At 46.4% G+C, this 25,954-nt stretch overlaps 1 protein-coding gene across 4 annotated transcripts in view; it reads right to left on the reverse strand.

The window, feature by feature from the left end:
• Nucleotides 1–25,954, reverse strand: part of PDZD2 (PDZ domain containing 2) — a 472,427-nt gene that overhangs the window by 82,451 nt on the left and 364,022 nt on the right. For 3 of the 4 annotated variants that reach the window (XM_007961284.3, XM_007961289.3, XM_007961288.3), the window contains 2 exons: nt 22,971–23,103; nt 13,597–13,749 (listed from right to left, as the gene is read on the reverse strand). In XM_007961284.3, coding sequence (XP_007959475.3) covers nt 13,597–13,749; nt 22,971–23,103 — 286 coding nt within the window. The remainder of the gene's footprint in view (nt 1–13,596; nt 13,750–22,970; nt 23,104–25,954) is intronic. The other variant, XM_037990734.2, reaches the window with a different exon arrangement.

Below are 25,954 nucleotides of genomic sequence, written 5' to 3' on the forward strand. Positions count from 1 at the left end.
GCAGGACAGCGTGCGATTTCACCACTCTCGTCAGAATGGCACACAATTTAAAACTTATGAATTGTTTTTTTCTGGAGTTATATTTTCTGATAGAGGTTTACTGTGGATAAATGAAATTGCAAGAAGCAAAACTCTGGAGAAGGGGGGCTACTGTCTCGGAATAGTTCATACTCTAGCCCTACCCATCTCCCCACTGCCATCTGTACCCAGGATCATTATGAAGACTTGAGAATTTTCAGAAATATGACTTAGTAAGTGGAAGGGAAGGAAGTGACAGGGAGCGACATCTTAGGGAAGGAGCTAGCACGGTATTTCCTCTAAAAGCAACCTTGTCATCCAGGATTCTGTGTAATTTTATCTTTAAATTTCATTTTTAAATGATACAGATAAACTCTTTAAAGTAATAAGGATTCTTTTAAAAATGTACATACTTTGCTAAGTGTCCCAGGATCACCTGCCACTGTTTAAATAGGTTTTAGGTCAGATTGCTTTCCTAACAAACACACTGCTTGGAAAAATGGAAGAGGTTGGTTTGTTTTTTGGTCTTTTGGGTTGTTGTTGGTGGTGAAATGAGAGAATGTGGCGTGGAGGAGGAGGAAGGAGAGGAGACGGCTGTCTGGGAGGGGAGACGGTGGGGACCTCAGTGGAGAGTTCAGACCAGGATGAGGGCTCTGGGCTCCAGGGGGCCTGTAAAGACAGCCGGCATCAAGTGAGCAGGAGGGGATGACACAAGGGTTCAAAGGCAAATAGAACCCCATTCAAAATATTGCATAGGGCTAGCCCGGCCTTCAGGAAAAAAGGGAAGGAAACTCTTTTCATCCTCTCCCTCCACGCCAAGAGGCCCTTGCTCCCAGAAGTCAGCACCCCAACTGGCAGGTGACTTCCCACTGCCTGTCACTCACATGGCTTCCCGCCTCTCCATCCTCATGACCATCACTCCTGCAGCACAGGCTCTGGTTACCTCACAGTGGGGCTAGGTAGAGCGAAGGCCTCCAAATCCATCTCTCCACCTCCATCCTGCCTTTCTTCAATCCCACTCCTCCTCTGCCCCGTGGCTTGAGTCATCTCAAAAACTCTGACCCTGTCCCTCAACTGAAAAGCATCTGTGAGTCACTTTCCTTGTAAAAGAAGTCAAAATTCCACAGTCTGAAACTAGAAGCATGGGCTGAACATTTGCTTAACAGACTTTGTGGCTCTCTGGATAGACTCTGAAATTTCCTATTTGAGGAAATACTTTTTCTGTACATTATTTTTCTGTTCCAGAACGTCATCAGTTTCTGCAGGTGTTCCTGTGGAAGTCCTATGGAATAGTCAAATGCCACCCATCCACTGACCCCCTGCTGATCCCCGGAAGGAATCAGATCTCTTCTCTAGGTTAGTATGGCACATGACTCCTTGAGGATTCATTATGCTGAAAAGGGGAATATGAAAAGTACAGAAATGGCCAGGTGCGGGGGCTCATGCCTATAATCCCAGCACTTTGGGAGGCCGAGGCAGGAGGATTGCCTGAGCTCAGGAGTTCGAGATCAGGCTGGGCAACACGGTGAAATCCCGTCTCTACTAAAATACAAAAAAAAAAAAAAAAAAAAATTAGCTGGACGTGGTGGCATGTGCCTGTAGTCCCAGCTACTCGGGAGACTGAGGCAGGAGAATTGCTTGAACCTGGGAGGTGGAGGTTGCAGTGAGCCCAGATCGCACCACTGCACTCCAGCCTGCTCAACAGTGAGACTCCGTCCCCCAGCCAAAAGAAAAGAGAAAAAAAAGTACAGAAATAATAATTCATTATGGAATAATGAATGGAAAATGGAAAAATGAATGGAAAATGGCACGAGAGAAGAAACAAAACTGGGTCTGCCATCTCTGTATCCCCGAAGCACCCAGCACAGTGCTCGGAGTGTGGACGGAGATGTCAGGCTGGCCGTCACCCAGCATTGATTCGTACAATGGCTTGGTTGTGGGCACCTGCAGGGTCATGTTATGAACTACTGCGGTTGTATCTGGTATCAGCAGGAACAGTGCTAGGAAGAATTCCAGATGTCTGCCCCCAGAGCTAAAGAGGAGGGGTAGGTGGGTGACACAAAGGCCACCTTTTTGCTACTCATAGCTTAAAAGATAATTCCACAGATATTTACTAAGTAGATATATTTGTTTCAAGGGGAAATAAATTTGAATATCCAAACAAAAGCTTTACCAACAAAGTTTGGAAAACACCTGCCCATTTACAAACCAGGAGCTGGCTTTCTAAGTGCTAAAATGTGAGAAACAGGTAAAACTGGCCATCAGAGAAAGGAGAGATGACTGAAGGCTTGGAGGAGTCAGAAAGTCTCTGTGAGGAGACCAGATGCGGTGCCTCATGCCTATAATCCCAGCACTTTGGGGAGGTCAAGGCAGGTGGATCACTTGAGGTCAGGAGTTCAAGACCAGCCTGGCCAACATGGTGAAAGCCCATCTCTACTAAAAAATATAAAAATTACCCAGGCATGGTGGCAGGCGCCTGTAATCCCAGCTACTCGGGAGGCTGAGGCACGAGAATTGCTTGAACTCAGGAGGCTGAGACATGAGAATCGCCTGAACCCAGGAGGCAGAAGTTGCAGTGAGCCGAGATCACGCCACAGCACTCCAACCTGGGTGACAGAGCGAGACTCTGTCTCAACAACAACAACAACAAACCAACAAAAAACAAAAAACATCAAGGCAAGCAAATAGTAACAGTAAGGGGTGGGGTGAGGAGTTTGTCCTAAATCGCTCCATCTCTTTGTGAAATTTCTGCCCTGGATTCCACAGGGGAACTTCTGACCTCTTGTATTTTGCTTTGTTTTTATTTCTCAGGCTTTGTGCTACCATGTTGCATAAGATGTGGCTAAAAAGAGGAAAATGTAATAATAATAATAATAATAATAATTCCAAATCTTCCAATGCACATGAAATCTTTAAGTAAGGTGGGTCCCCGCCGCAACCCCATCAAAGATCATTTTGTTGGCCAGGTGCAGTGGCTCACTCCTGTAATCCCAGTACTTTGGGAGGCCAAGGTGGGCAGATCACTTGAGGTTAGGAGTTCCAGACCAGCCTGGCCAACATGGTGAAACACTGTTTCTACTAAAAATACAAAAAACTAGCCAGGCGTGGTGGCGTGCACCTATAGTCCCAGTTACTTGGGAGGCTGAGGCAAGAGAATCACTTGAACTTGGGAGGCAGAGGTTGTACTGAGCCAAGATCATGCCACCATCACTGTACTCCATCCAGCCTGGGTGACAGTGAAGACTCTGTCTCAAAAAAAAAATCATTTTGTCATTTGCCTATAATCCAGCACAATAACTGAAATTGAAACTAAGAGAGAAGCTCCTTTTCCTCTTAAGAGCAAGATTCTGATAATGCAGCAACATTATCTACATTACAGTCTCAGAAGATACATCTCAAGGATTTTTGTTACCTTAAAGGCTCAGCGAAGCTCATAAACAGAATCCTGAGATATATGGTGCAAAAATGAGCCACATTGCCCTGTTCTCACCTCCTGTAGTTATTGCCTTCGTTTTGTCTATGGCAGGAGAAATGTTTCAGTTTCATTTCTGAACAGCCATCTTCCTTTGACTCTTAATATATTATATTTTGGCTGGGCACAGTGACTCACGCCTGTAATCCCAGCACTTTGGGAGGCCGACGCAGGCGGAGCATGAGGTCAGGAGTTTGAGACCAGCTTGGCCAACATGGTGAAACCTTGTCTCCACTAAAAATACAAAAATTAGCCGGGCACGGAGGCAGAGGTTGCAGTGAGCTGACATTGTGCCACTGTACTCCAGCCTGGGTGACAGACGATGACTGTCTCAAAAAAAAAAAAAAAAAAAAAAAAATATATATATATATATGTATATTCAACTTTACTTTTCAACGTGTGGACCATAGACATAAGCCCCTTAAAGACATATAAACCGAAATTAACTAAATAGCAGTGTTACAAATAAGAGGAAAATTTGGAACGGGGGTGAGAAGGCATCTTGGAACACTATAATGAAATATGCAAAGACAGGAAGCAACTTACCTCCCGTTAGAAAGTCATTACATGACTTCTACATATTATGTTCATAAAAGAAATTAACTTGAGGGCAAAGAAACTTTATTTTATGCTCCAACGATTCATATTTTATTTTCATTGAAATCTGAAAGAATTTTTCAAATCCAAAGAACGATAATAAAATTGACTGCATACTAAGTAGATTTTTTTAACTGTATTTCCTAATGCTCCGTGCTATGATGTCAGTCTTTCTAAGCCGGGAAGCCATCAAGCACTCCTAACACAGATTCATAAATTCTAAACCTATACTACTGTACTAATGTCTGCATGTACCATAAAACAAAACAATCTAAAACATGATAAGACCTACATATGTTCTAATATTTTCCTCCCACACCCCGAGAAATCATCTGGCTTCTCTTCTGGGTGTGCCTATTCTATTACGGAGACCACTGCTCTCTGAGGATCCATGTGAAATATAAGATTTGCTTTCCTGGCTGAGCAACCTGGCTCACGCCTGTAATTCCAGTACTTTGGGAGGCCGAAACGGGAGGATTGCTTGAGCCCAGGAGGTTGAGACCAACCTAGAAAACACAGGGAGACCCTGTCTCTACAAAACATACAAAGACTAAATTAGCCAGGCATGGTGGTATGCAACTATAATCCTAGCTACTCAGGAGGCTGAGGTGGGAGGATCTCTTGAGCCCAGGAGGTCAAGGCTGCAGTGAGCCATAATTATGCCACTGCACTCTAGCCTGGGCAACAGAGTGAGACCTTGTTGCCAAAAAAAAAAAAAAAGGCTTTTCTATGCAAATGACATGAGCTGTTTACCTCCTTGAGAACTGCAAACTGCTTAGATAAAAATGCAGTAAGGCCAGGTAGCCAGTTGGAACAGGCCCTGAGAGTGTGCCACGGGAGTAAGCCTAATTCAAACTTCAGCAGTTTTCCAGGCAATTCATCTTGGCCAAATAATTACTCTTATCTCCTTTCTTCCTCCACCCACTTAAATAACCACTTCATCTTCTTAAATATAAAACCAAACCAAACAAAAACCACCCCCATATGTAAATCTTATTTTCTTAGACCAGCAATCATTGCCGTCTTGTCCTTCCTATCTTGCTCTGGCAATCCGACATAAGGCATTGAGTTTCAAGCAACCTTTTCTATGTCCTGTGCCAGCTGAAGTGTTGCTTAAGGAACATCTAAGTGAACTGAGACCTACTTGGGGAAGTCCCAGGCTGAGGCGGGGGAGAGAGAGAAGTTGACAGTTTGGAGCAGTGGGGAGAAAATGCACAACTCGGGGAGCTGTGGATCGCCATGTGTGGCCGCCTGCTGCGGGTGCTGAGAATGAGGCCGTTTCTGCATCAGCAGCTCCGGTCTATATAATAGGAACTGGTGTCTGGGAAGGCAACGAGAACAATGATGTGCAAGCCAGTCTGTGCTCATGAGGATCCGGAGCAGGCTGGGGGAATCTGTGCTTCTAAGTTTCCCACGAGCACCACAAACACCTTGGCCTCACTCCCTCTGTCCCTGAACTGTGGAAAATAGGGAGACAGTTGGGGGCCTAAAACCTCCCCTTGTCTCAACGCCATGCACACAGAGGTCCCTGGGCATCACCCAGCTCCTAGCCAGGAGACTCTTAGAAGCTTGCCACTTTCACTTTTTATAATCTCGCTGAGCATCAGAATCACCAGAAACACAGGCTCCTGGGGCCGCTCAGACCTGCCAAGGAGGCCTCTCCAGAGCGCACGAGCCGGATGCAAGAGTGTGGAAGCTCCCTGCGCCCATTCATGCTTTTGCATAAACAGTGATCCTTCCGCATTTCGGTGAAGTCTGTGAACTCTTTGCACTGCATTCATCTCTTTTTCCTGGTTCTTTTTTTTTCCCCTCGCAGCTGCCTTGAGCTATAATGTGACTTTTCCAGGGGAACAAGTTTGCTATCAGCGGAGCCCTGCGGTCTTCCTTCTCACTGTAGATCTCCAGCTGATAAAATGCGAGGTTGGGACCAGTTACTCCCCAAGGTTCCCTGCAGTTCTGACACGTTATGGCTGTTCACCACAACCCACATCTCTGACACTCACAGTTCTGGGCTCTTTGCCCTGGTGCCTTTTCAGTCTTTTCATTTATATCCCACTTATTTCTTCACCAACTCCCCCTGGGATGTTTAATCCTTTGTTTTTGCTGCTGATTCATTAAAAACCAAGTCCTAAATTCTCTCTAGCTGCTTGCAAGTTTCTAACCTTAACCAAACAAAAAGGAAGAAATCTACTTATCTGTTAATGAGAAGCTACTACAAATATCCTATTTTAAGGGAGGGGACACCGTGTTCTCCCAATGTTACACTTCAAAAAATGATGTCTAAATCACTGCTATTCTTATCCCAGACAGAAATTCCCAGAAGGGAGGAGCAGAGAGACTTTCTCTCACCTGGGGACAGAAACAAATGTCTACTATGTGCCAAGGCCATTTTAAACTATTTTTTTTTCTTATTTATTTATTTATTTATTTTTGAGACAGAGTCTGGCTCTGTCACCCAGACTGGAGTGCAGTGGCACCATCTCAGCTCACTGCCAACTCCGCCTCTGGGGTTCAAGTGATTATTATGCCTCAGTCTCCCTAGCAGGTGGGATTACAGGTGTGAGCCACCACACCACGCTATTTTATTTTTATTATTATTATTTTTTGTATTTTTAGTAGAGATGGGGTTTTGGCCATATTGGCCAGGCTGGTCTCGAACTTCTGACCTCAAGTAATCCATCTGCCTAGGCCTCCCAAAGTGCTGGGGTTACAGGTATGAGCCACCGTGCCCGGCCCAGGCCATTTTAAATTCATGGTATGCTGGGGAAGATGGTGGAAGGCAACCAAACGTTACGATGAGAGGTATGCAGGGAGCATTACGGGATGGTGAGAGGGCACACAACCATCTGCCCATCTGCACATCTGTCCAACCATCCATCCATCTATCTCAGACACACACAGCGACAGTGAGGACCTGGGAGACGCAAGGAGCAAACCTGACAGGGGCCCTGCCCCCACGGAGCCTCCACTCATGGAGGATGACATTAACAGGCTCAGAGAGACTGTTAGGCTCAGCCCACACTGACCACAGAAGCAGCCTAAGTGGTGACCCTCTATCCTTAAGGCCTCAGGGGAAGAACATGCGCTCCCTTCAGATGCAGAGAGCTCCGTGCTGGTGTCTCTCAGCATGAACAGTTCTAGTCTGAAGATCTGCCTTTCAGTCAGACTCTGTGTCTTTCTCTTTTAATGCTAATCACAGGTTTACATCCTTGGTGTTCATTGTTCTTTGCATTAGACTCTAAGTTCAATTTGCCAGAAAAAACCAGGTCAAACCCGAAACAAGAGAGAGTTTCCCATCTAGGACACAATGAATCAACCAAAAATGATACATTCAGATGCTGTCACAGAAGTCCTTACTGCCCGGACACATTTGGAAACATTTAGAGCAGACATTTGATCAATTATTCAGTCCAAATAAAACACAAGAGGTCCTCTCCTTTCTTTCCACAGGCCTCTTATCTACACTGGAGGGTACTGGCTTTCAGGTTCCCATACCCCTGGCAGTTCCACCAACAAAGAATCAAACACCCCTATCAGACTCACAGAATCGGAAGGTCCTGCTTTGCTCTTCTTTCCTTGTAAGAAACAGGTCCTTTACTCCTTCTAAAACCTGAATCATTCAAAAGTTCTCCAAGATTTTTCCAAATGTGTGATTCCAAAAATGTTAGAACTGATTCGCTTGATGGAAAAGGAAGCCGGATACGGGTCTCCTGATTGATGTGCTAAACAAACTCTTCCGAGCTGAGCTTTACAATTGCAGATTTGGCAAAGACAACTATTACTTCCATTTTTTTCTTTGTTAAAAATATAAAAAGGGAGACAGGCTCCAATCACTTAATAAGTATCACCCATTTCACATCCTATTATACTGAAACTCTTCCTCTTCTTTTCATTAAAGAGAACTTAAAAAAAAAACTTTAAAAAAAGTTTCTCAGAAGGCTAGAACATAAGATTTTTCTTACGAAATATCTCTTTTCTTTTCCAAAGAAATTACACTTAAGAAAGAACACATACTTTTTTTGAACAGCCAATAATCATAATGCATGTGCCACTCATTTTATTGGAGACCTTAAACATTTAAGTGACATGCCAGATTCTCATTTAAAATATTGTCACTGTGCATGGCCAAGTGAGGTGGCTCACTTCTGTAATCCCAGCTATTTGGGAGGCCGAGGTGGGAGGATCGCTTGAGGCCAGGAGTTTGAAACCAGGCTGGGCAACATAGCAACATCCCATCCCTACAAAAAACGTACTTAAAAAATTAGCAGGACGTGGTGGCGTGCACCTGTACTCCCAGCTATTCAGGAGGCTGAGGTGGGAGGATTGCTTGAGCCCAGGAGTTTGAGGTTACAGTGAGCTATGATCACACCACTGCACTTCAGCCTGGGTACTGCCAGAGCAAGATCCTTTCTCTAGAAAAAAAGAAATTGTCGGGCGAGGTGCAGTGGCTACCGACTGTAATCTCAGCACTTTGGGAGGCTGAGGTGGGCAGATCACCTGAGGTCAGGAGTTCGAGACCAGCCTGGCCAACATGGTGACACCCCATCTCTACTAAAAATATAAAAATTAGCCGGGTGTGGTGGTGGGTGCCTGTAGTCCAGCTACTTGGGAGGCTGAGGCAGGAGAACTGCTTGAACCCAGGAGGCGAAGGTTGCAGTGAGCCGAGATTGCACCACTGCACTCCAGCCTGGGCGACAGAGCAAGACTCCATCTTAAAAAAAAAAAAGAAAAGAAAAGAAAAGAAAGAGATCGAGACCATCCTGGCCAACATGGTGAAACCCTATCTCTACTAAAAATACTAAAATTAGCTGGGCATGGTGGCGCATCCCTATAGTCCCAGCTACTCAGGAGACTGAGGCAGAAAAATCACTTAAACCCGGGAGGTGGAGGTTGCAGTAAGCCAAGATTGTGCCACTGCACTCCAGCCTGGCGACAGAGTGAGACTCCATCTCAAAAAAAAAAAAAAAAAAAAAAAGAAAAAAAGAAAAGAAAAAGAAAAAAAGAAATTGTCTTGCAGAGCAGAAAATGGAGAGACTCAGGGAAGAACAGCCAATCAGGTAGAACAGGGCCACGGGTAGCGTGGGGGAAGGGTTAGACTTTGATATTTCTGAGACCAAACTGGCAGTCTTTAATCTTGGATGTGGTGGTGGTGACAGTGGGGGTGAATGGCAGATAGTGAGCCCTGTCACTGAAGCCAGACCCCACTGAGATGACTGACAATTATGCAAATTATTGTTGGGTTTCGCCATCCTGTTCCCATTCTCTCTTTCACTGGCTTCTACTCCTCAAACTTGATATTCACCATATGGTTTTATTCTAAGCATGGATGGAGCTTTCGGAGAGGAAAATCTCATTGCTCTTTATTGCAGCCATTAAAAATAAATCGTAAGGGGACGCATGGCAGATCCTCAGCATTTGTATTACATTTGCTCAGCTTAAGTGCTCGGAGCACATCACGACATACAGGTGCAAAAACAGTCCATGTCTGGCTAGAATTTGGCAGCAGGTTTAATCATCATCATCTGTGAAATAAAAGGCTTTTTGTAACTCAGTTGATTAACACAGAACCACATTTCTTTAAGTGGTCCTTTCATTTTTAAAAACGCTGAAATGAAGAATCATGGCTTGTGAACATGTAACTAAAAAAGAAAGAACGTTTTTTCAGTAGTTCAGCACTTTTAAAAGGCACAGCAGGGCTGACCCTGGTAGACTGTGAAGCCTGGAAAATGTCCTCTCCCAGCTGCCCACACTTCCTGCCCCCTGCAGGGCTCTGTCTCAGGCCTGGTTCCCCTGGGCTGAAGCGAGAGCTCAAGAGATGGCTGAGAAATGATGGGTGTTGAGGCTTCGGTGATGGCCAGGCATGACGGCTGTTCCACCTCCTCTGTGAGTGCCTTGTGACGGGGTGAGGGGAGCGGAAGGGGACGGAGGTGGAGGTGGTGTCCTGTCTGGCGCACAAGGAAGAGAGAACTGTCAAAGTAAGATCAGTGCTGGTTTCTCCATCGAAGATAATGGGCTTAGGATCAGTGTATTAAGAGCTTCTGGTGACATGACAGAGAAACCCAGAAATAGAGTCAGGACAACAGGTACACTGGCGGCGAAATACGGCTGAGAGGCTTAGCTTCCCCTTAAAGGCAACACAGAGCTTCCCAAATCCAGTGTGTTATGACAAAATGCATTGAGATTCCCTTGAAAAAACTACAGTAATAAACTCATAAAACAATGTGTGATTAATTGGCAAACTTTTCTAAAGATAATGTTTTTGGTGATGGTGGGAACTGGCCTATGCTACAAGTGTAAATTACTATAATCTCGCTAGAAAAACCCTTTGACTAAGCAATTTTACTGCTATAAGCCATGTAAGGAAATGTGTAAAAAAAAAAAAAATAAATAAAAACCACAGAGAGATACAGAAGCAAAGATGTTCTATACAAAATTACATTTTGAAAAAATTTGAATATAAAATGTGAAGTACATTGGTGAAGCAGATTATGGCACTTTTATGTTAAGGAATATTAGCCATTATAAATCATATTTCAGAAGACCCTTTAATAACATAGGGATACGTTCATGATTATGTCATGAAGACCATAGCAAGTTTCATAAGTATGTTAATATAAGGTCAATTAAAAATACAAATGTGCGGCCGGGCACGGTGGCTCAAGCCTGTAATCCCAGCACTTTGGGAGGTCGAGACGGGCGGATCACGAGGTCAGGAGATTGAGACCATCCTGGCTAACACGGTGAAACCCCGTCTCTACTAAAAAATACAAAAAACTAGCCAGGCGAGGTGGCGGGCGCCTGTAGTCCCAGCTACTCGGGAGGCTGAGGCAGGAGAATGGCGTAAACCCGGGAGGCGGAGCTTGCAGTGAGCTGAGATCCGGCCACTGCACTCCAGCCTCAGCGACACAGTGAGACTCCGTCTCAAAAAAAAAAAAAAAAAATATGCTTAACGAAAAACATTAGAAAGCCACAGCAAAATGTTATAGATGGCTATCTTTGAATATAGGATTGTTGGTGATTTATTCTGTCTTTAGGATTTTTTGGGTTTTTTTTGGTTAAAAACATTTACATAGTAAAACATTACTTTTATACTCAGAAAAATGCATATAAATTATGCATAATTTAAATTATATGTAGTCATCAGAATTATAATACATTTAAACTGTAAGCTTAAATAACAATTTAAAAATACATTATATAACATGTAATATTTTAAATATATGTGATAGGTCATTTATTAGAGCTTCATATACTAGTATTTAGCATACGAAGTTCCCAATTAAATAATTCCTTGCAGTTTTTTTGCAAAAGAGTATGACTTAAGAAATTTTTGGGGGCCAGTGGCTCACGCCTGTAATCCTAGCACTTTGGGAGGCCGAGGCAGGTGGATTGCCTGAGCTCAGGAGTTCGAGACCCGCCTGGGCAACACGGTGAAACCCAGTTTTTACTAATGAAAATACAAAAAATTAGCCAAGCATGGTGGCGTGCGTCTGTAGTCCCAGCTACTCGGGAGGCTGAGGCAGGAGAATTGCTAGAACCCGGGAGGTGGAGCTTTCAGTGAGCCGAGATCGCACCACTGCGCTACAGTCTGGGTGACAGAGTAAGACTCCGTCTCTAAAAAATAAAATAAAATAAAATAATGTGTGTGCTTGTAAACTCTCTACAAAGAGCTGTCATGCTCCGTCAACGGCTTGGAGGCTGAGTAGAGCGGGTGCAGATGTGCCGCAGGGCTGTCCTCGCCACAGACCCGGGACTGACTTAGCTTTCCACTGCAAGCTGGCTGAGATGTCTCCAGGCACAAGTGCTGAGCAATGAGATCCTGCCCAGCAGCGATGAGCCCTCCAGACGGTGGGAACAGGAGGGGACGAGAGCAATGAGGAACCCCCTGGGCTAGCGAGCTGCTAGTGAAGGATATACAGTAAGAAAAGGTCGGAATGCTGGAGCCGTGCTGGAGCTGAAGTCTGCTGTTGCACCACCACATTATTTCCCTTCTTGTACCATGGAAAACAAGGAGCAGAGGGTAACTGCCGTGCCAGCACAGAGCACAGGGAGCCCCTACACTGCCATCCTTCAGAAAACGGTTATAATAAATCTAAAAGCTTATGTTTATGATGTGAATGGCATACCCTTACAAGTGATACCTTTGTGCAGTCCACAACCTACACAACCATGCTTGGTAGCCCTAGGTTTCCAGGAACAAAAAGGAAGACAAAGAGCAACTTTTCCCCGTTTAAATGTAGTTTATTGTGGTAAATGAGATGCGTTTTTCATCTTCTGAGGCCTTACTGTAAGCAAAGCTGATTTTCCAGTGCTTACCTATGCTGCCTAGGTTCAGGGGAGTGGGAAGGAAGAAGGGGCTCCAAGGGGCAGAGAGAGGGCGCCCACCCACCCCACAGCTGTTCAGATGGGGAACAAGGGCTAATAAGAGTTCACACGAAAAATGACACATCTTTCAGATTTGGGACACAAAGAAGATACCACAGAGTCTTATATTATTATTTTTTGAGACAGGGTCTTGTTCTGTAGCCCAGATTAGAGAGCAGTGGCATGATCATAGCTCACTGCAGGCTTGACCTCTCGGGCTCAAGTGATCCTCTTGCCTCAGCCTCCTGAGTAGCTGGGACTATAGGCACGCCCACCACACCTGGCTAATTTTTTTGTATTTTTTGTAAAGATGGGGTCGTCATGTTGGCCAGGCTGGTTTCAGACTCCTGAGCTCAAGCAATCCACCCACCTTGGCCTCCCAAGGTTTTGGGATTACAGGCATGAGCCACAGCACCTGGCCTTTTTGGGTTATTTTAACATTCCACTTTGAACCAGAAATCTCTCCATCCAAGTTTAAATTCACTAACAGTAGTTGTCAAACACACTAGCAAGTCATAGCAGCAAAATCACTGTATATATTATAAATCATTCTGGAAATTAATATATGCACTGAACTCAATATCCAGTTGCTTTCTCTTTTTTCTCTCTTTTTTTTTTTTTTTTTTTTTTGAGATAGAGTCACGTTCTGTATCCCAGGCTTCAGTGCAGTGACAAGATCTCGGCTCACTGCAACCTCTGCCTCCTGGGCTCAGACGATTCTCTTGCCTCAGCCTCCTGAGTAGCTGGAATTACAGGCATGCACCACCATGCCCCGCTAATTTTTGTATTTTTAGTAGAGACTAGATTTCATCATGTTGGCCAGGCTGGTCTTGAACTCCTGACCTCAGGTGATCCATCTGCCTCAGCCTCCCAAAGTGCTGGCATTACAGGTGTGAGCCACTGCGCCCAGCCCCCTGGGTTGCTTATCTTGTTTACTATTTCAAAATGTTTTTCCTTAAAGGAAAAATATCGCCCTCACAGATTATTCTCAGAGATTCTGAGAAAAACACAGAAAGAATGCACTGGGGTCTTTTCCCATCATGGTCTCTATCATACTATCTCAAGCATTTATCCCCTAGTCCTGGCGCCCAGGACTTAAGAAAAACGTAATTCCAACAGAAAGCCAGGAGCACAGAGCCACTTACTGCTCTCTGGACAGAGCCGCCGGTTCCTTCGTCCTCCTCCCCGTCTGCCTCCTGGTCTTCGTTATCAGTCCAGGAGGACACGTCTTCTACCGAGCTGGTCAGATCTGGCAAGCTCTTAGATGTTAACCTGAGGAGGTCCTCCGCAGAGTTTTCCTATGGGGACACAATTAAAGGCCCATCCATGAATTACTCCCCAGAACCAAGCAGTTCTTGAAGGCAACCTGGCAGAGTAAGGCTACGTGCTCCCAACCCAAAGACTACATGGAGTAAATGTTCTGTGTCTGCAGGGTTACCTCAAAGGTCAGGGTGTGGACCCAATTTAAACCCAAACCCACTTTTCCCCCCAGAGAATGTGTGATTCTTAGCTGTTGTTTTTTTTGTTTTCTTTTTTTTTTTTTTTGAGATAGTCTTGCTCTGTTGCCAAGGCTGGAGTGCAATGGCGCGATCTCGGCTCACTGCAACCTCCGCCTCCCAGGTTCAAGCGATTCTCCCTCATCGGCCTCCCAAGTAGGTGGGAATACAGGCATGAGCCACCACACCTGGCATTGTATTTTTAGTAGTGACAGGGTTTCACCATGTTGGCCAGGCTGGTCTCGAACTCCTGACCTCAAGTGATCTACCTGCCTCAGCCTCCCAAAGTGATGGGATTACAGGTGTGAGCCACCACACCCAGCCTTTAGCTCAGTGTTTCTATGGGCAATCCAAGCTCCCTGAATTTAAGATCCCTTTATAAAACAATTATTTTTTTTTAATCGACAAGATCTCGTTCTGTCACCCAGGCTGAATTCAGTGGTGCAATCACTGCAACCTCAAACCTCTGGGCTCAAGTGGTCCTCCTGTCTCAGCCTCCTGAGTAGCTGAACTACAGGTATGCACCACCATGCCTGGCTAATTAAAAAAAAGTTTTTGTAGAGACAAGGTCTCACTATGTCATCCAGGCTAGTCTCGAACTCCTGGGCTCAAGCTATTCTCCTGCCTTGGCTTCCCAAAGTGCTGGGATTACAGCAGTGAGTCACCACACCTGGCCCAACATCCTCTGCTGGCATCCCCTGGGCTGCTTTCAGGATGCTGTCTAAAGAAGAGGTCAGCATCTTTCTTTTATTGATTTTTTTTTTTTGAGACAGAGTCTCGCTCTGTTGCCGAGGCTGGAGTGCAGTGGCACAGTCTCGGCTCACCACAACCTCCACCTCCCGGGTTCAAGCTATTCTCCTGCCTCAGCCTCCCAAGTAGCTGAGACTACAGGCACACGCCACCATGCCTGGCTAATTTTTGTATTTTTAGTAGAGACGGGGTTTCACTATGTTGGCCAGGCTGGTCTCGAACTCCTGACCTCGTGATCTGCCTGCCTTGGCTTCCTGAAGTGCTGGGATTACAGGCGTGAGCCACAGAGCCTGGCTAGATCAGCATCTTATAGAGCTGCTTCTGTCCCGCTCTCCAAACTCATCCCCCCTTCCCCCACTCTCCCCATCAACCCACTCTGATGCCATACTGCCTTCCAAACATTTTGGACTCCTCCTTGCCCACTGCCTTTTCCGCCAGCAGCTCCCTCTGCTGGGACCACCCTTCCTTTCACAACTGAGGCCCACGTGGGCAAGGTTTGAACACTTCTCCTTCTGAAAGCCCACCTGGGTCATCTCAGGAGCCACTCCATTTGCCCCTCCTTTCTTCTCTCAAGTCTTTGACTACTGCTTTCATCCCCTTGCAGTGTGTCTACTAGTCTATCTCCCCTGAGTGTCTGAGAATTGCTCCCACCTAACGCCATTTCCATTCACTGCTGTGTCCCCAGGCCTAGCCCAGAGCTCACATATCCATGATCTTCTCCTCCCTGCTCCTGTGCTCATTTCCCCAGCATATGCTCATTAGAAAGAGATTCGACTGGCTGAGCACGGTGGCTCATGCCTGTAATCCTAGCACTTTGGGAGGTCGAGGTGGGTGGATCACCTGAGGTCAGGAGTTCAAGACCAGCCTGGGCAACATGGTGAAAACCTGTCTCTACTAAAAATACAAAAATTAGCCAGGCGTGATGGGCAGGCACCTGTAATCCCAGCTACTTGGGGGACTGAGGCACAAGAATCCCTTGAACCCGGAAGGTGGAGGTTGCAGTGAGCTGAGACTGCGCCTCTACACTCCAGCCTGGGCAACAAGAGCGAAACTCCATCTCAAAAAAAAAAAAAAAAAAAAAGAAAAGAAACAAAAAGAGATTAGATTGTTGAATCAAAATGTCAGATAAGGTCTTTTCAATGAAGGCAGTCCTTGAACAACTTTTAAAGGTCAACAAAAATACATGGAATCAGACTCCATTTATTTATTAATAATAATTATTATTTTATACAGATGTAGTCTCGCTATGTTGACCAGGCTGGTCTTGAACTCCTGGTCTCAAGTAGTCCTCCCATCTCATCCTCCCAAAGTGCTGGGATTACAGGCATTAGGGACCACACAGCCCAGACTCCATTTGGATAAGACTCTGAAGGGGGCATCGCCAACACATAGCCCTTTGACCTTATGTACAGGTAAGGCTAGAGTGGCTGTAAGATGCAGGTGAGATCAATGAAGACCTCGTGGCAAATGGGGACCACACAGGAGCCAGAGCCTTCCTGGGAAATGCTGCAGCACAGGAGGGCCAGGGACCAGGGAGGGGGCTGGGGCTGTAGAGCGAATCCATGGCTCTAGAAAGACAGCAAAAAGAGCTACCTGTTCTCTCCTCAGTCCTTCACGTCAGCCATTTCCACAAGGAAGAAAACACACAGAAAGTCTTAATCATATTTAATCACATGGCTTGAGGGTTGACAGAAAAGAGGACAAAAAAATAAATGAATGAAACCCATCTTAAACAATGGATGTTACTAAATATTAGCAAGCCGGCACCTAGTGACAGTGATGTTTGTTGCCAGTTTCATGTTGGTTCCACCTTCGAAGTACCTGAAGATAATTCATTTTGGATCAGTAATTGTGAATACTATATTGTTAGGCCTTATCTAAGGGAAGGGAAAAAAAAAGTGAGTTCAGTTCTCTTCTGTGATGTCAATTCTGCTTCTGCTAGATTAACCGAAAAGAGTTTTTTGTTTTTTTGTTTTTTTTTTTTAATCCCAGCTGACAAGTAAAAGCATAGCAGCTACAGGACAGACTACTCTGCGGCCATTAAAAATGGTGCTGAGGCTGGGTGTGGTGGCTCATACCTGTAATCCCAGCTCTTTGGGAGGCTGTGGCAGGTGGATCAGTTGAGGCCAAGAGTTCAAGACCAGCCTGGTACTAAAAATACAAAAATTAGATGCAGTGGCACGTGCCTATAATCCCAGCTACTCAGGAGGCTAAGGCAGAAGAATAGCTTGCACCTAGGAGGCAGAGGTTGCAGTGAGCCAAGATTGTACCACCGCACTCCAGCCTGGGTGACAGAACGAGACTGTCTCAGAAACAAACAAAAAAACGTGCTGGGCCCGGCAGTGGCTCATTCCTGTAATCTCAGTACCTTGGGAGGCCTAGGTAGGCAGATTGCTTGAGGGCGGAGTTTGAGATCAGCCTGAGCAACACAGAGAGATACAGCCTCTACAAAAAATTGTTTAAATCCATCTCAAACAAACAATAGCCATGTAGGGTGGCATACGTCTACAGTCCCAGTTACTTGGAAGGCTAAGATGGAAGGATCACTTGAGCCCCAGGGTTCCAGGCTGCAGTGAGCTATGACTGCGCCACTCAATTCCAGCCTGGGCAAAAAATGCAAGTCCCTGTCTCAAAAAAAAAAAAAAAATTGTACTTCCTAATGTGGATTCTTACAGTATGCTGTGAAAAAGCAGGTTAAAGTAATATGTAATAACTATGATATTAATAATGTATGTAATAAGCTAAAGGTAATAAAATGTGATAACCGTAAGGCAAACATTTCTCCAGTTCTTGCTATAACCAGCTACACTGCTCAGGGCCCTTGATATCTCTTTTTTTTTTTTGAAACGGAGTCTCACTCTGTCACCCAGACTGGAGTGCAGTGACATGATCTCAGCTCACTGCAACCTCTGCCTTCTGGGTTTTTAGTACAGACGGGGTTTCACCATGTTGGCCAGGCTGGTCTCGAACTCCTGACCTCAAGAGATTGCCCACCTTGGCCTCCCAAATTGGTAGGATTACAGGCATGAGCCACTGCGCCCGCCCCCTTGATATCTCATTTAATCCTGCTAACATCATCCTCATGAGGTAGTTACTGGTTCTCACTATACAGGGAAGAAAACGGAGAATTAGGTGAGGTAACACCTTGGCCAGGACACGCAGCCCTTTGGCTGTGCTCGATTTAAGTCCAGGCAGGACTGCCTCCAGGGTATATGATGTTCCTTTGTATTTGACTCCATTTTACAGAAAATGTGTATGTACATGTTACACACACATACACATGTTCCCAGCTGGAAGGACACTCCAGTTAATGGATAGTAAGTACTACTGGTAGTATTATGAGAATTTCATTATCGTCGTCTTCTCTGTAATTTTTGGGGTTGTCTACATTTGATACAATACATATATATTACTTGTTAATAAAAACCAAGAGTGAAAAAAGCAAAAAAGCAAGAGATCTGTACTGTTATATGTTGCTTCCAGGAATATCAAAACTAACTTGTATATTCTGAGTTTATTCATTCAATAAAAATGTCCTAAGCTCCTACTCCTATAAGCAAACAATCTATTTGTGTGGAAACATGAGCCATCCTCTCCACAAGAAAGTAACTGCTGCATTTCCAAAACAATGCCTTAAAGTTTTGCAACAAGGTGACTATTATCCATAATAACAATAGTTGACATTTTAGTTATTCTTTATATTCAGCAAATCAAAAGCTCTCCCCTCCCTCTTCAAGTGTGAAGACAGCAAGGAAGCTTGTGGATTACTTGCTCTTGTTGGATAAAGAAAAGAAACATGTCATAGGCACCTGAAGGCTGCCATCTTTTTTTTTTTCCTATGTGGATGAGGACCTTGGATGGTGTAGATGAAGTTTAGGAGCAGCAGGCAGCTGCTGTAGCAGTTTATTGCCTAATTGTAAAACAGAGTGTATCGGAAGAAGAGAAAGGCCTCACTCCTCTGAGGCCTGGGTCAGTTTTAGGACCACGGCTTGGTGAAGATACCCAAGGGTCAATGGATTGACAACTTGGATAGACACCCATTCTTTGGCTCTGGAATGCTACTCAGCCTCATGAGGACGCAAGCAAGTGTCCCTAAAAGTCAAAGCCTCTAGCAGGAATGCATTATCTTTTTCTTATACCATTGGCTCTAGCGTCCTTTATATTTTATTTGCATAAAAGCAGCTTGGTGCATGAGAAGCCGCACGAACTCTGAAGTCTGGGGGACTCAGGCTAAAACCCGATTCCGTGCTGTGTGACCTCAGGTCAAGGTAATTAACCACTGGGATTGGTTTGTTTTTGTTTTTTGAGACAGGGTCTTGCTCCGTCACCCAGGCTGGAGTGTAGTGGCACGGCCATGGCTCACTGCAGCCTTGACCTCCTAAGCTCAAGCAATCTTCTTGCCTCAGCCTCCCAAGTAGCATGGACTACAGGTGTGTGCTAACCATGCATGGCTAATTTTTTATTTTTATTTTTTGTAGAGAAGAGGTCTCACTATTTTGCCCAGGCTGGTTTTAAACTCCTAGGCTCAAGCAATCCTCCTCGGCCTCCCAAGGTGCTGGGATTACAGGCATGAGCCACCATGCCCAGTCCAACCACTTGAAACTTAATACCATTCACTGAATAAAAAGAACTAAAAGCACCTGGCACCCTGTGTACATGGTAGCGTGCTTTCTTCCTTTAAGTCACGTACATGGCACCTGGTACATGTAGCGTGCTTTCTTCAAGTCATGTACATGGCACCTGGTACATGTAGCGTGCTTTCTTCAAGTCATGTACATGGCACCTGGTACATGTAGCGTGCTTTCTTCCTTCAAGTCATGTACATGGCACCTGGTACTACACATAGCGTGCTTTCTTTCTTTAAGTCGGTGTGTCTCACAGGGAGCAGGCATCATTGAGGAACCAGTTTTCAAAGCCCCTTCATTATTTGCTTTACCCATGAGTGGCCCGCCACATTTTTTTTAATCTTATGTTTTGTGTTTGTGGATAATGGCTTGACAAAGAAAAGCTATCCTCTTCCCCATTTTCCAAACTAGCAGGAGAGGCTGGATGTGGTTGCTCATGCCTGCAATCCCAGCACTTTGGGAGGCCAAGGCAGGTGGATCACCTGAGGTCAGGAGTTCAAGACCAGCCTGGCCAACATGGCGAAACCCTGTCTCTACTAAAAATATGAAAATTAGCCAGGCATGGTGGTGGATACCTGGAATCCCAGCTACTTGGGAGGCTGAGGCAGGAGAATCGCTTGAACTCAGGAGGCAGAGGTTGCAGTAAGCCGAGATCATATCATTGCACTCCAGTCTGGGCAACAGGAGTGAGACCCCGTCTCAAAAACAAAAACAAAACAAAAACGAAAACAAAAAAACTAACAAGAGAAGGAAGTCAGCACAAGAAATGCAGGTTTAGTAGTACAGAAACCCATGTTCTTCAGCACACGATTTTGAGGAGGTGGGCTGTGCAAATGAAACACGCTTTCTCTGCAGACATATGCCTCTGTGTGTCTGTGGTGTGTGTGTGTGGGGTGTGTGTGTGTGGGGTGTGTGTGTGGTGTCTGTGGTGGGTGTGTGGGGGGTGTGTGTGGTGTGTGGTGTGTGTGTGGTGTCTGTGGTGTGTGTGTGGGGGGGGTGTGTGTGTGTGGTGTGTGTGTGTGGTGTGTGTGTGTGTGTTTATAAGACCCAAAGATGCTTTCAGGCTCCCACTTCATCTGGCAAAATGAGGAACTTGTTTTCTCCTTCTCTTGCAGCATTTCCCTCCTTGTGGAATTCACCAGCTGACAGAGAGAATCCCGGGTTTGTTCTGCTGCCCCATTTCCAGCGCGGGGCTACAGACAGCCCACAGGCAGACGCTCTGGGTGAAGACATGCAGGGAGCGCAATGGACCCAAGAGAAGGCCCCAAGGTGTCCCTTGGTATCTCTGGAAAAGGAGAAAAGGACCTATGAATGGACAGTGGTCTCAACGCCTACCTCCAGGGTCTCAGATGCCCCCTCTTCCTGCCAAGTCTTCACCAGAGCTCTGTAGATAGACTGTCTTTGGAAGTCTGAGAGTGCAGGTCAAGAGTTTGGGGTAAAAGGTGTAAAGAAAGGAAAGCAGATTTTTTGGATAGCCCAAAATGTTCTTCTAATGTATTTGTTCAATACTATGAAAATCAGCAATCGATCTTGCAATTTAAGGGGGAAAATATAAAGAGACCTATGATGCCAGGTTTGAAAGAACAACAGAGATAATGGAAAAAGGATTCCCCATATTAGCGAGAGCGTCATGCTGCACAGGGCTAAGAGGGTGTGGCCTCATCCTGTCCTTCCTGGCTGGAATTGGAATAAAGCCTCATGGCTCCGCTTCACCACCTCCTCGGCCACACGGACTCTGCCCTAGTCTCATCAACAGCACATCGGCCCACAGCTCAGACACACCAGAGGTCACCGCCTCCTCGGCCACATAGATTCTGCTCTAGTCTCATCACCAGCACACCGGCCCACAGCTCAGACACACCAGAGGTCACCGCCTCCTCGGCCACACAGACTCTGCCCTAGTCTCATCACCAGCACATCGGCCCACAGCTCAGACACACCAGAGGTCACCACCTCCTCGGCCACACGGACTCTGCCCTAGTCTCATCACCAGCACATTGGCCCACAGCTCAGACACACCAGAGGTCACCGCCTCCTCTTTCTCACTAGGCCACATAGACTCTGCTCTAGTCTCATCACCAGCACATCGGCCCACAGCTCAGACACACAGAGGTCATCGCCTCCTCGGCCACACAGACTCTGCTCTAGTCTCATCAACAGCACATCGGCCCACAGCTCAGACACACAGAGGTCACCGCCTCCTCTTTCTCACCACAGTTGTGAAGTCCTGCAGACTTTAGCCAGTGCTTTAAGGAGATGCTGGGGCCCAGAACTGGACACTATATTAATGCACTCTAGGGTGGGGGTAAAAGAAACTCTGGCCTGCCTGGGGCCTCAGGACCTGTGGAGGACCCATGGAGAAGAGGTGGCAGGGAGACAGGGGACAGACACTGGGCTGGGCATTAGGGCCTGGGTCCTGGCGCTGCTGATGGCATTGTGGCCTCTGCAAGACGGTAGCGGCCATGGAAGCTCTGCCTCACTGTCTTCATTTGTAAATTGGCTAGGCAAACAGGATTCACAATGCTTTCTCCAGCTCCAACACTCAGAGGCCACAAGTGACAGCAGAAGCCACAGGCTGCCCTCGGCGGCCCGAGCCTCTCTTCCCTTTCCAGCTGCCAGTCTTCCAAGTCTCCTCTCCAGCTCCTCCTGGAAGAGCTGCCAGTCTCTCCACATTCTCCTTCCTTCCATCTACCATTTTCTTTCTTTCCTTTCCATCTGTTCTTTCCTTTCCATCCCCTAACACTGCAGTCTCCAACCTTTTTTGGCACCAGGGACCCGTTTCATGGAAGACAATTTTTCCAAGGATGGTAGGGGTGAGGGGGATGGTTTTGGGATTAAAGTGTCCCACTTCACATGATCATGCATTAGATTCTCATAAGGAGTGTGCAACCTAGATCCGTCGCGTGAGCAGTTCACAATAGGGCTTGCGCTCCGATGAGGATCCAGTGCCGCCGCTGATCTGACAGGAGGCGGAGCTCTCAGGAGGTAATGCTCACTCACAGGCCGCTCATCTATTGCTGCACAGCCCAACTCCTAACAGGCCGTGGACCAGTGCCCATCCACAGCCCAGGGGTTGGGAACACCTGCCCTAACATATACATACAAAAACTCTTAAAGGGCCAGGCATGGTGGCGCACGCCTATAATCCCAGCGCTTTGGGAGGCTGAGGTGGGTGGATCACCTGAGGTCAGGAGTTTGAGACCAGCCTGACCAACATGGAGAAACACCATCTCTACTAAAAATAAAAAATTTGCCGGGTGTGATGGCATGCGGCTATAATCTCAGCCACTTGGGAGGCTGAGGCAGGAGAATTGCTTGAACCTGGGAGGTAGAGGTTGCGGTGAGCCGAGATCACGCCATTGCACTCCAGACTAGGCAACAAGAGTGAAACTCCATCTCAAACAAAAACAAAAACAAAAACAAAAACAAAAACAAAAACTTCTTAAGGAAAGCCAAATAACTAACTGCACTTCAGCTAAGGGAATCCACATAGCGTTGCCCTGTGGAAGCAAGGCTTTTTCAATGGCCCAAGGTAAACGTACAAGTGGACACGTGTGTGTTTGTGTGTGTGTGTGGCACGGGAGGTGTGGCTCAACCCCAACTCACCACTGCCACCATTACGAGGACCAAAAAACAAACACGACCTACCTTGCTGGCCACCACCAGCTGCACCATTCCCGTGGCGGAGCGAAGAATGGCCACTGCTTCCTCGTGGGAGAGCCCGACCAGTAAATGACCATTGATTACCAGCAGCTCATCTCCTAAGGACAGCCTGCCATCCCTGAGGAAAGGGAGATGGGAAAAAAATCCCTTGTCAAGACATTCTGGGCCTGAGAAGGGCCACTTTCTGGAGCTAGGGAGGGTGATGAGGAAGGACAGTTAGGATTGGGCTAAAGAGGACACTGTGATGGCCAGAGGCAGTTGGGGATGCGACTGCTTCATTCGTGGTGCCCAGATTCCCATCAGAGGATTCCCTCCATGATTTCAGGCAGTGGCTCAGTAACACGCACATTAAGGTCACCAGCCTACCTGGCATCAATGTCAGTGAAACTCCCATCCAGGTGGAGATGGTGATAGAGGAACCAAGACCCCAAGGTTTGAGGAGAGTTGAGTCATTCTTCTCTTAATCCTCCCCGCCATCCTGCCCTGATGACTGAGTCACTGAGCTGAGCTCAGAAAGAGCAGAGATATCCTAAACCCACCTGCATTCCTTTCCTAACGCACTGCCCTCCTCCCTTCCCAGGTGACGTGAACCTGACCAGATGTCCTCTGGGGCACCTGTGATTCACACTACACTACATGGGACTGTATCTCCCAACAGGGCACCTGTGATTCACACTACACTACATGGGACTGTATCTCCCAACAGAGTTACAGGTCCCTGAGGGAAAAGTCTCTCACTCTCAGCACCTTGTTCTTTTTCTTCTTTTTGGTTTTTTCACGTACGTTTTTGTTTGTGTGTGTATTTGTTTTTGAGACAGAGTCTTGCTCTGTCATCCAGGCTGGAGTGGAGTGGCACGATCCTGGCTCACTGCAGCCTGGAATTCCTGGGTTTAAGTGATCCTCCTGCCTCAGCCTCCTGAGTAGCTGGGACTACAAGTGTGTGCCACCAGGCCCGGCTTCAGCTCCTTTTTCATCCTTGAGTCTCTCCAGCCAAGCCTCATATGCAGAAGGATGAATAAAAAGAAAGAAAAGAAAAGAAAAGACAAGAAAGGAAAAGAACAAATAAACTGCCTAAACTGCTGTCGCTGCAGGTATCAGACCTGGGCTACAAACAGGGTGTACAAACAGGGTGTTTCTTTCCTTTAAATTAAATTATGGCTGACTCTGAGCTTTCTCCCCACTGGGCTGGCAGGAGACTCAGCTGTCACAGGGACTGCCTCCCCTCAGGTGGGTCAGGGCTCGGTGTGGCGCAGTGCCAGAGCACTGGGCAGGCCCCTTGAATCATGGTGAATCAACAGTCCCTGTGGATCCCACCAGGGCCTCCAGTGTCTGATCTCCCAGGATCCCAAAGGAGCCAGAGGTGGCTGAATGTGGGTTAGGAAAGCTGGTGAGGCAGAGAGACCTCCAGCCTCGGATCCCACTGCACCCTCTAGAGCAAGCTTGGCCAACCCGTGGCCTGCATGTGACCCAGGATGACTTTGAACATGGTCCAACACAAATTTGTAAACTTTCTTAAAACATGATGATTTTTTTTGGGTGATTTTTTTAAAGCTCATCAGCTATCGTTTGTGTTAGTGTAGTTTATGTGTAGCCCAAGACAATTCTTCTTCTTCCAATGAAGCCAAAAGATTGGACTTCCCCGTTTTAAAGGCTCACATCAGCACCCAGAGTGCTGCCATGAAACACACGCACGTCTCCGACACACCCAGAAGCCCCGTTTCTCTCCAGTCCCCTGGCTTTCTTTCAATGAATCAACTGACGTCTCTTCTTCCATCCTTCCTTTCCCTTTCCTTCCTTCAACAGCTTTTCTCTCACTTTCTGTCTCCTTCCTCTAGGGCATATGCCGTTGTCTTTTCTATGAATTTGGGCTTTAACAGAAGACAGGAGACACCAGAGACTTCTGATACTCTCTGTTTCTGTCCTTCAAAAATTCCTGAAGCAGAGAAATGCTACGGGCCCCACTAGTTGTTTGGGCCCCACTAGTTGTTTGGAATGGTGGGAGATGGGGAATGGGAAAACCAAGAAGAAACAAGCTGGAATCTCAGGAGTTGTGTGGGTGGGCCACTCAGGAGCTGTTTCCTACGGGAGGAGAGGGATTCAGGAATCAAGAACGCAATGGTTCAGACCAGTGTCCTGGGCTTACTTATTCAGAATGCCATCAAGACCATCCCTGTCCCTTGGGAGGCTGAGGTGGGTGGATCACGAGGTCAGGAGTTCGAGACCAGCCTGGCCAACATAGTGAAACTCCATCTCTACTAAAAATACAAAAATTAGCTGGGTATGGTGGCAAGTGCCTGTAGTCCCAGCTACTTGGGAGGCGGAGGCAGGAGAATCGCTTAAACCCAGGAGGTGGAGGTTGTGGTGAGCCAAGATCACGCCACTGCACTCCAGCCTGGGTAACAGAGTGAGACGCCATCCAAAAAAAAAAAAAAAAAAAAGGGCCATCCCCATCCCTTTTCCTTTTCTTATTTCCCTCTTTCATTTCTTTCATCTCCTGTTATTAACTAAAATGCCCCGCTTGTGAATCATATACCCCAGAGGCTCAAAGAGACACACACACAACTCCAGGCTAAGAATGAAAGGAAAATAATGAGACCCAATAGAAATGGCTCAGATGGGAAATAGACAAGAACAGTTCTAAGTTTATCTCTGGGCACAGGAATTTCCTACTTGCCAGCTTGCTAAAGGAAGACTAGAACTTAAGACCTATGATTAATGGGAAACTGTCTATCTGACAGGAGCTCCTCAAAGCGTATGTCACTTTGGAAGTTCAATAATGCTCTTTGGAGTAAAAACCACCTAGGGTCTTAATCCTTCAATCATTACTACCACCCAGACAACTAACAATTGCAGTTAATCTTCTCTCTACTTTAGTGATTAGCATCCTCTTCTGTAATAAGAGAACTGATGAGCATAAAAGACTTTGCTGGTTTTTGCCCTGGTCCTCTTCTTAAGTTTTCCATTCTTCA

Source organism: Chlorocebus sabaeus, chromosome 4 (assembly GCF_047675955.1).
Source record: "Chlorocebus sabaeus isolate Y175 chromosome 4, mChlSab1.0.hap1, whole genome shotgun sequence".
Lineage (NCBI taxonomy): Eukaryota > Metazoa > Chordata > Mammalia > Primates > Cercopithecidae > Chlorocebus > Chlorocebus sabaeus.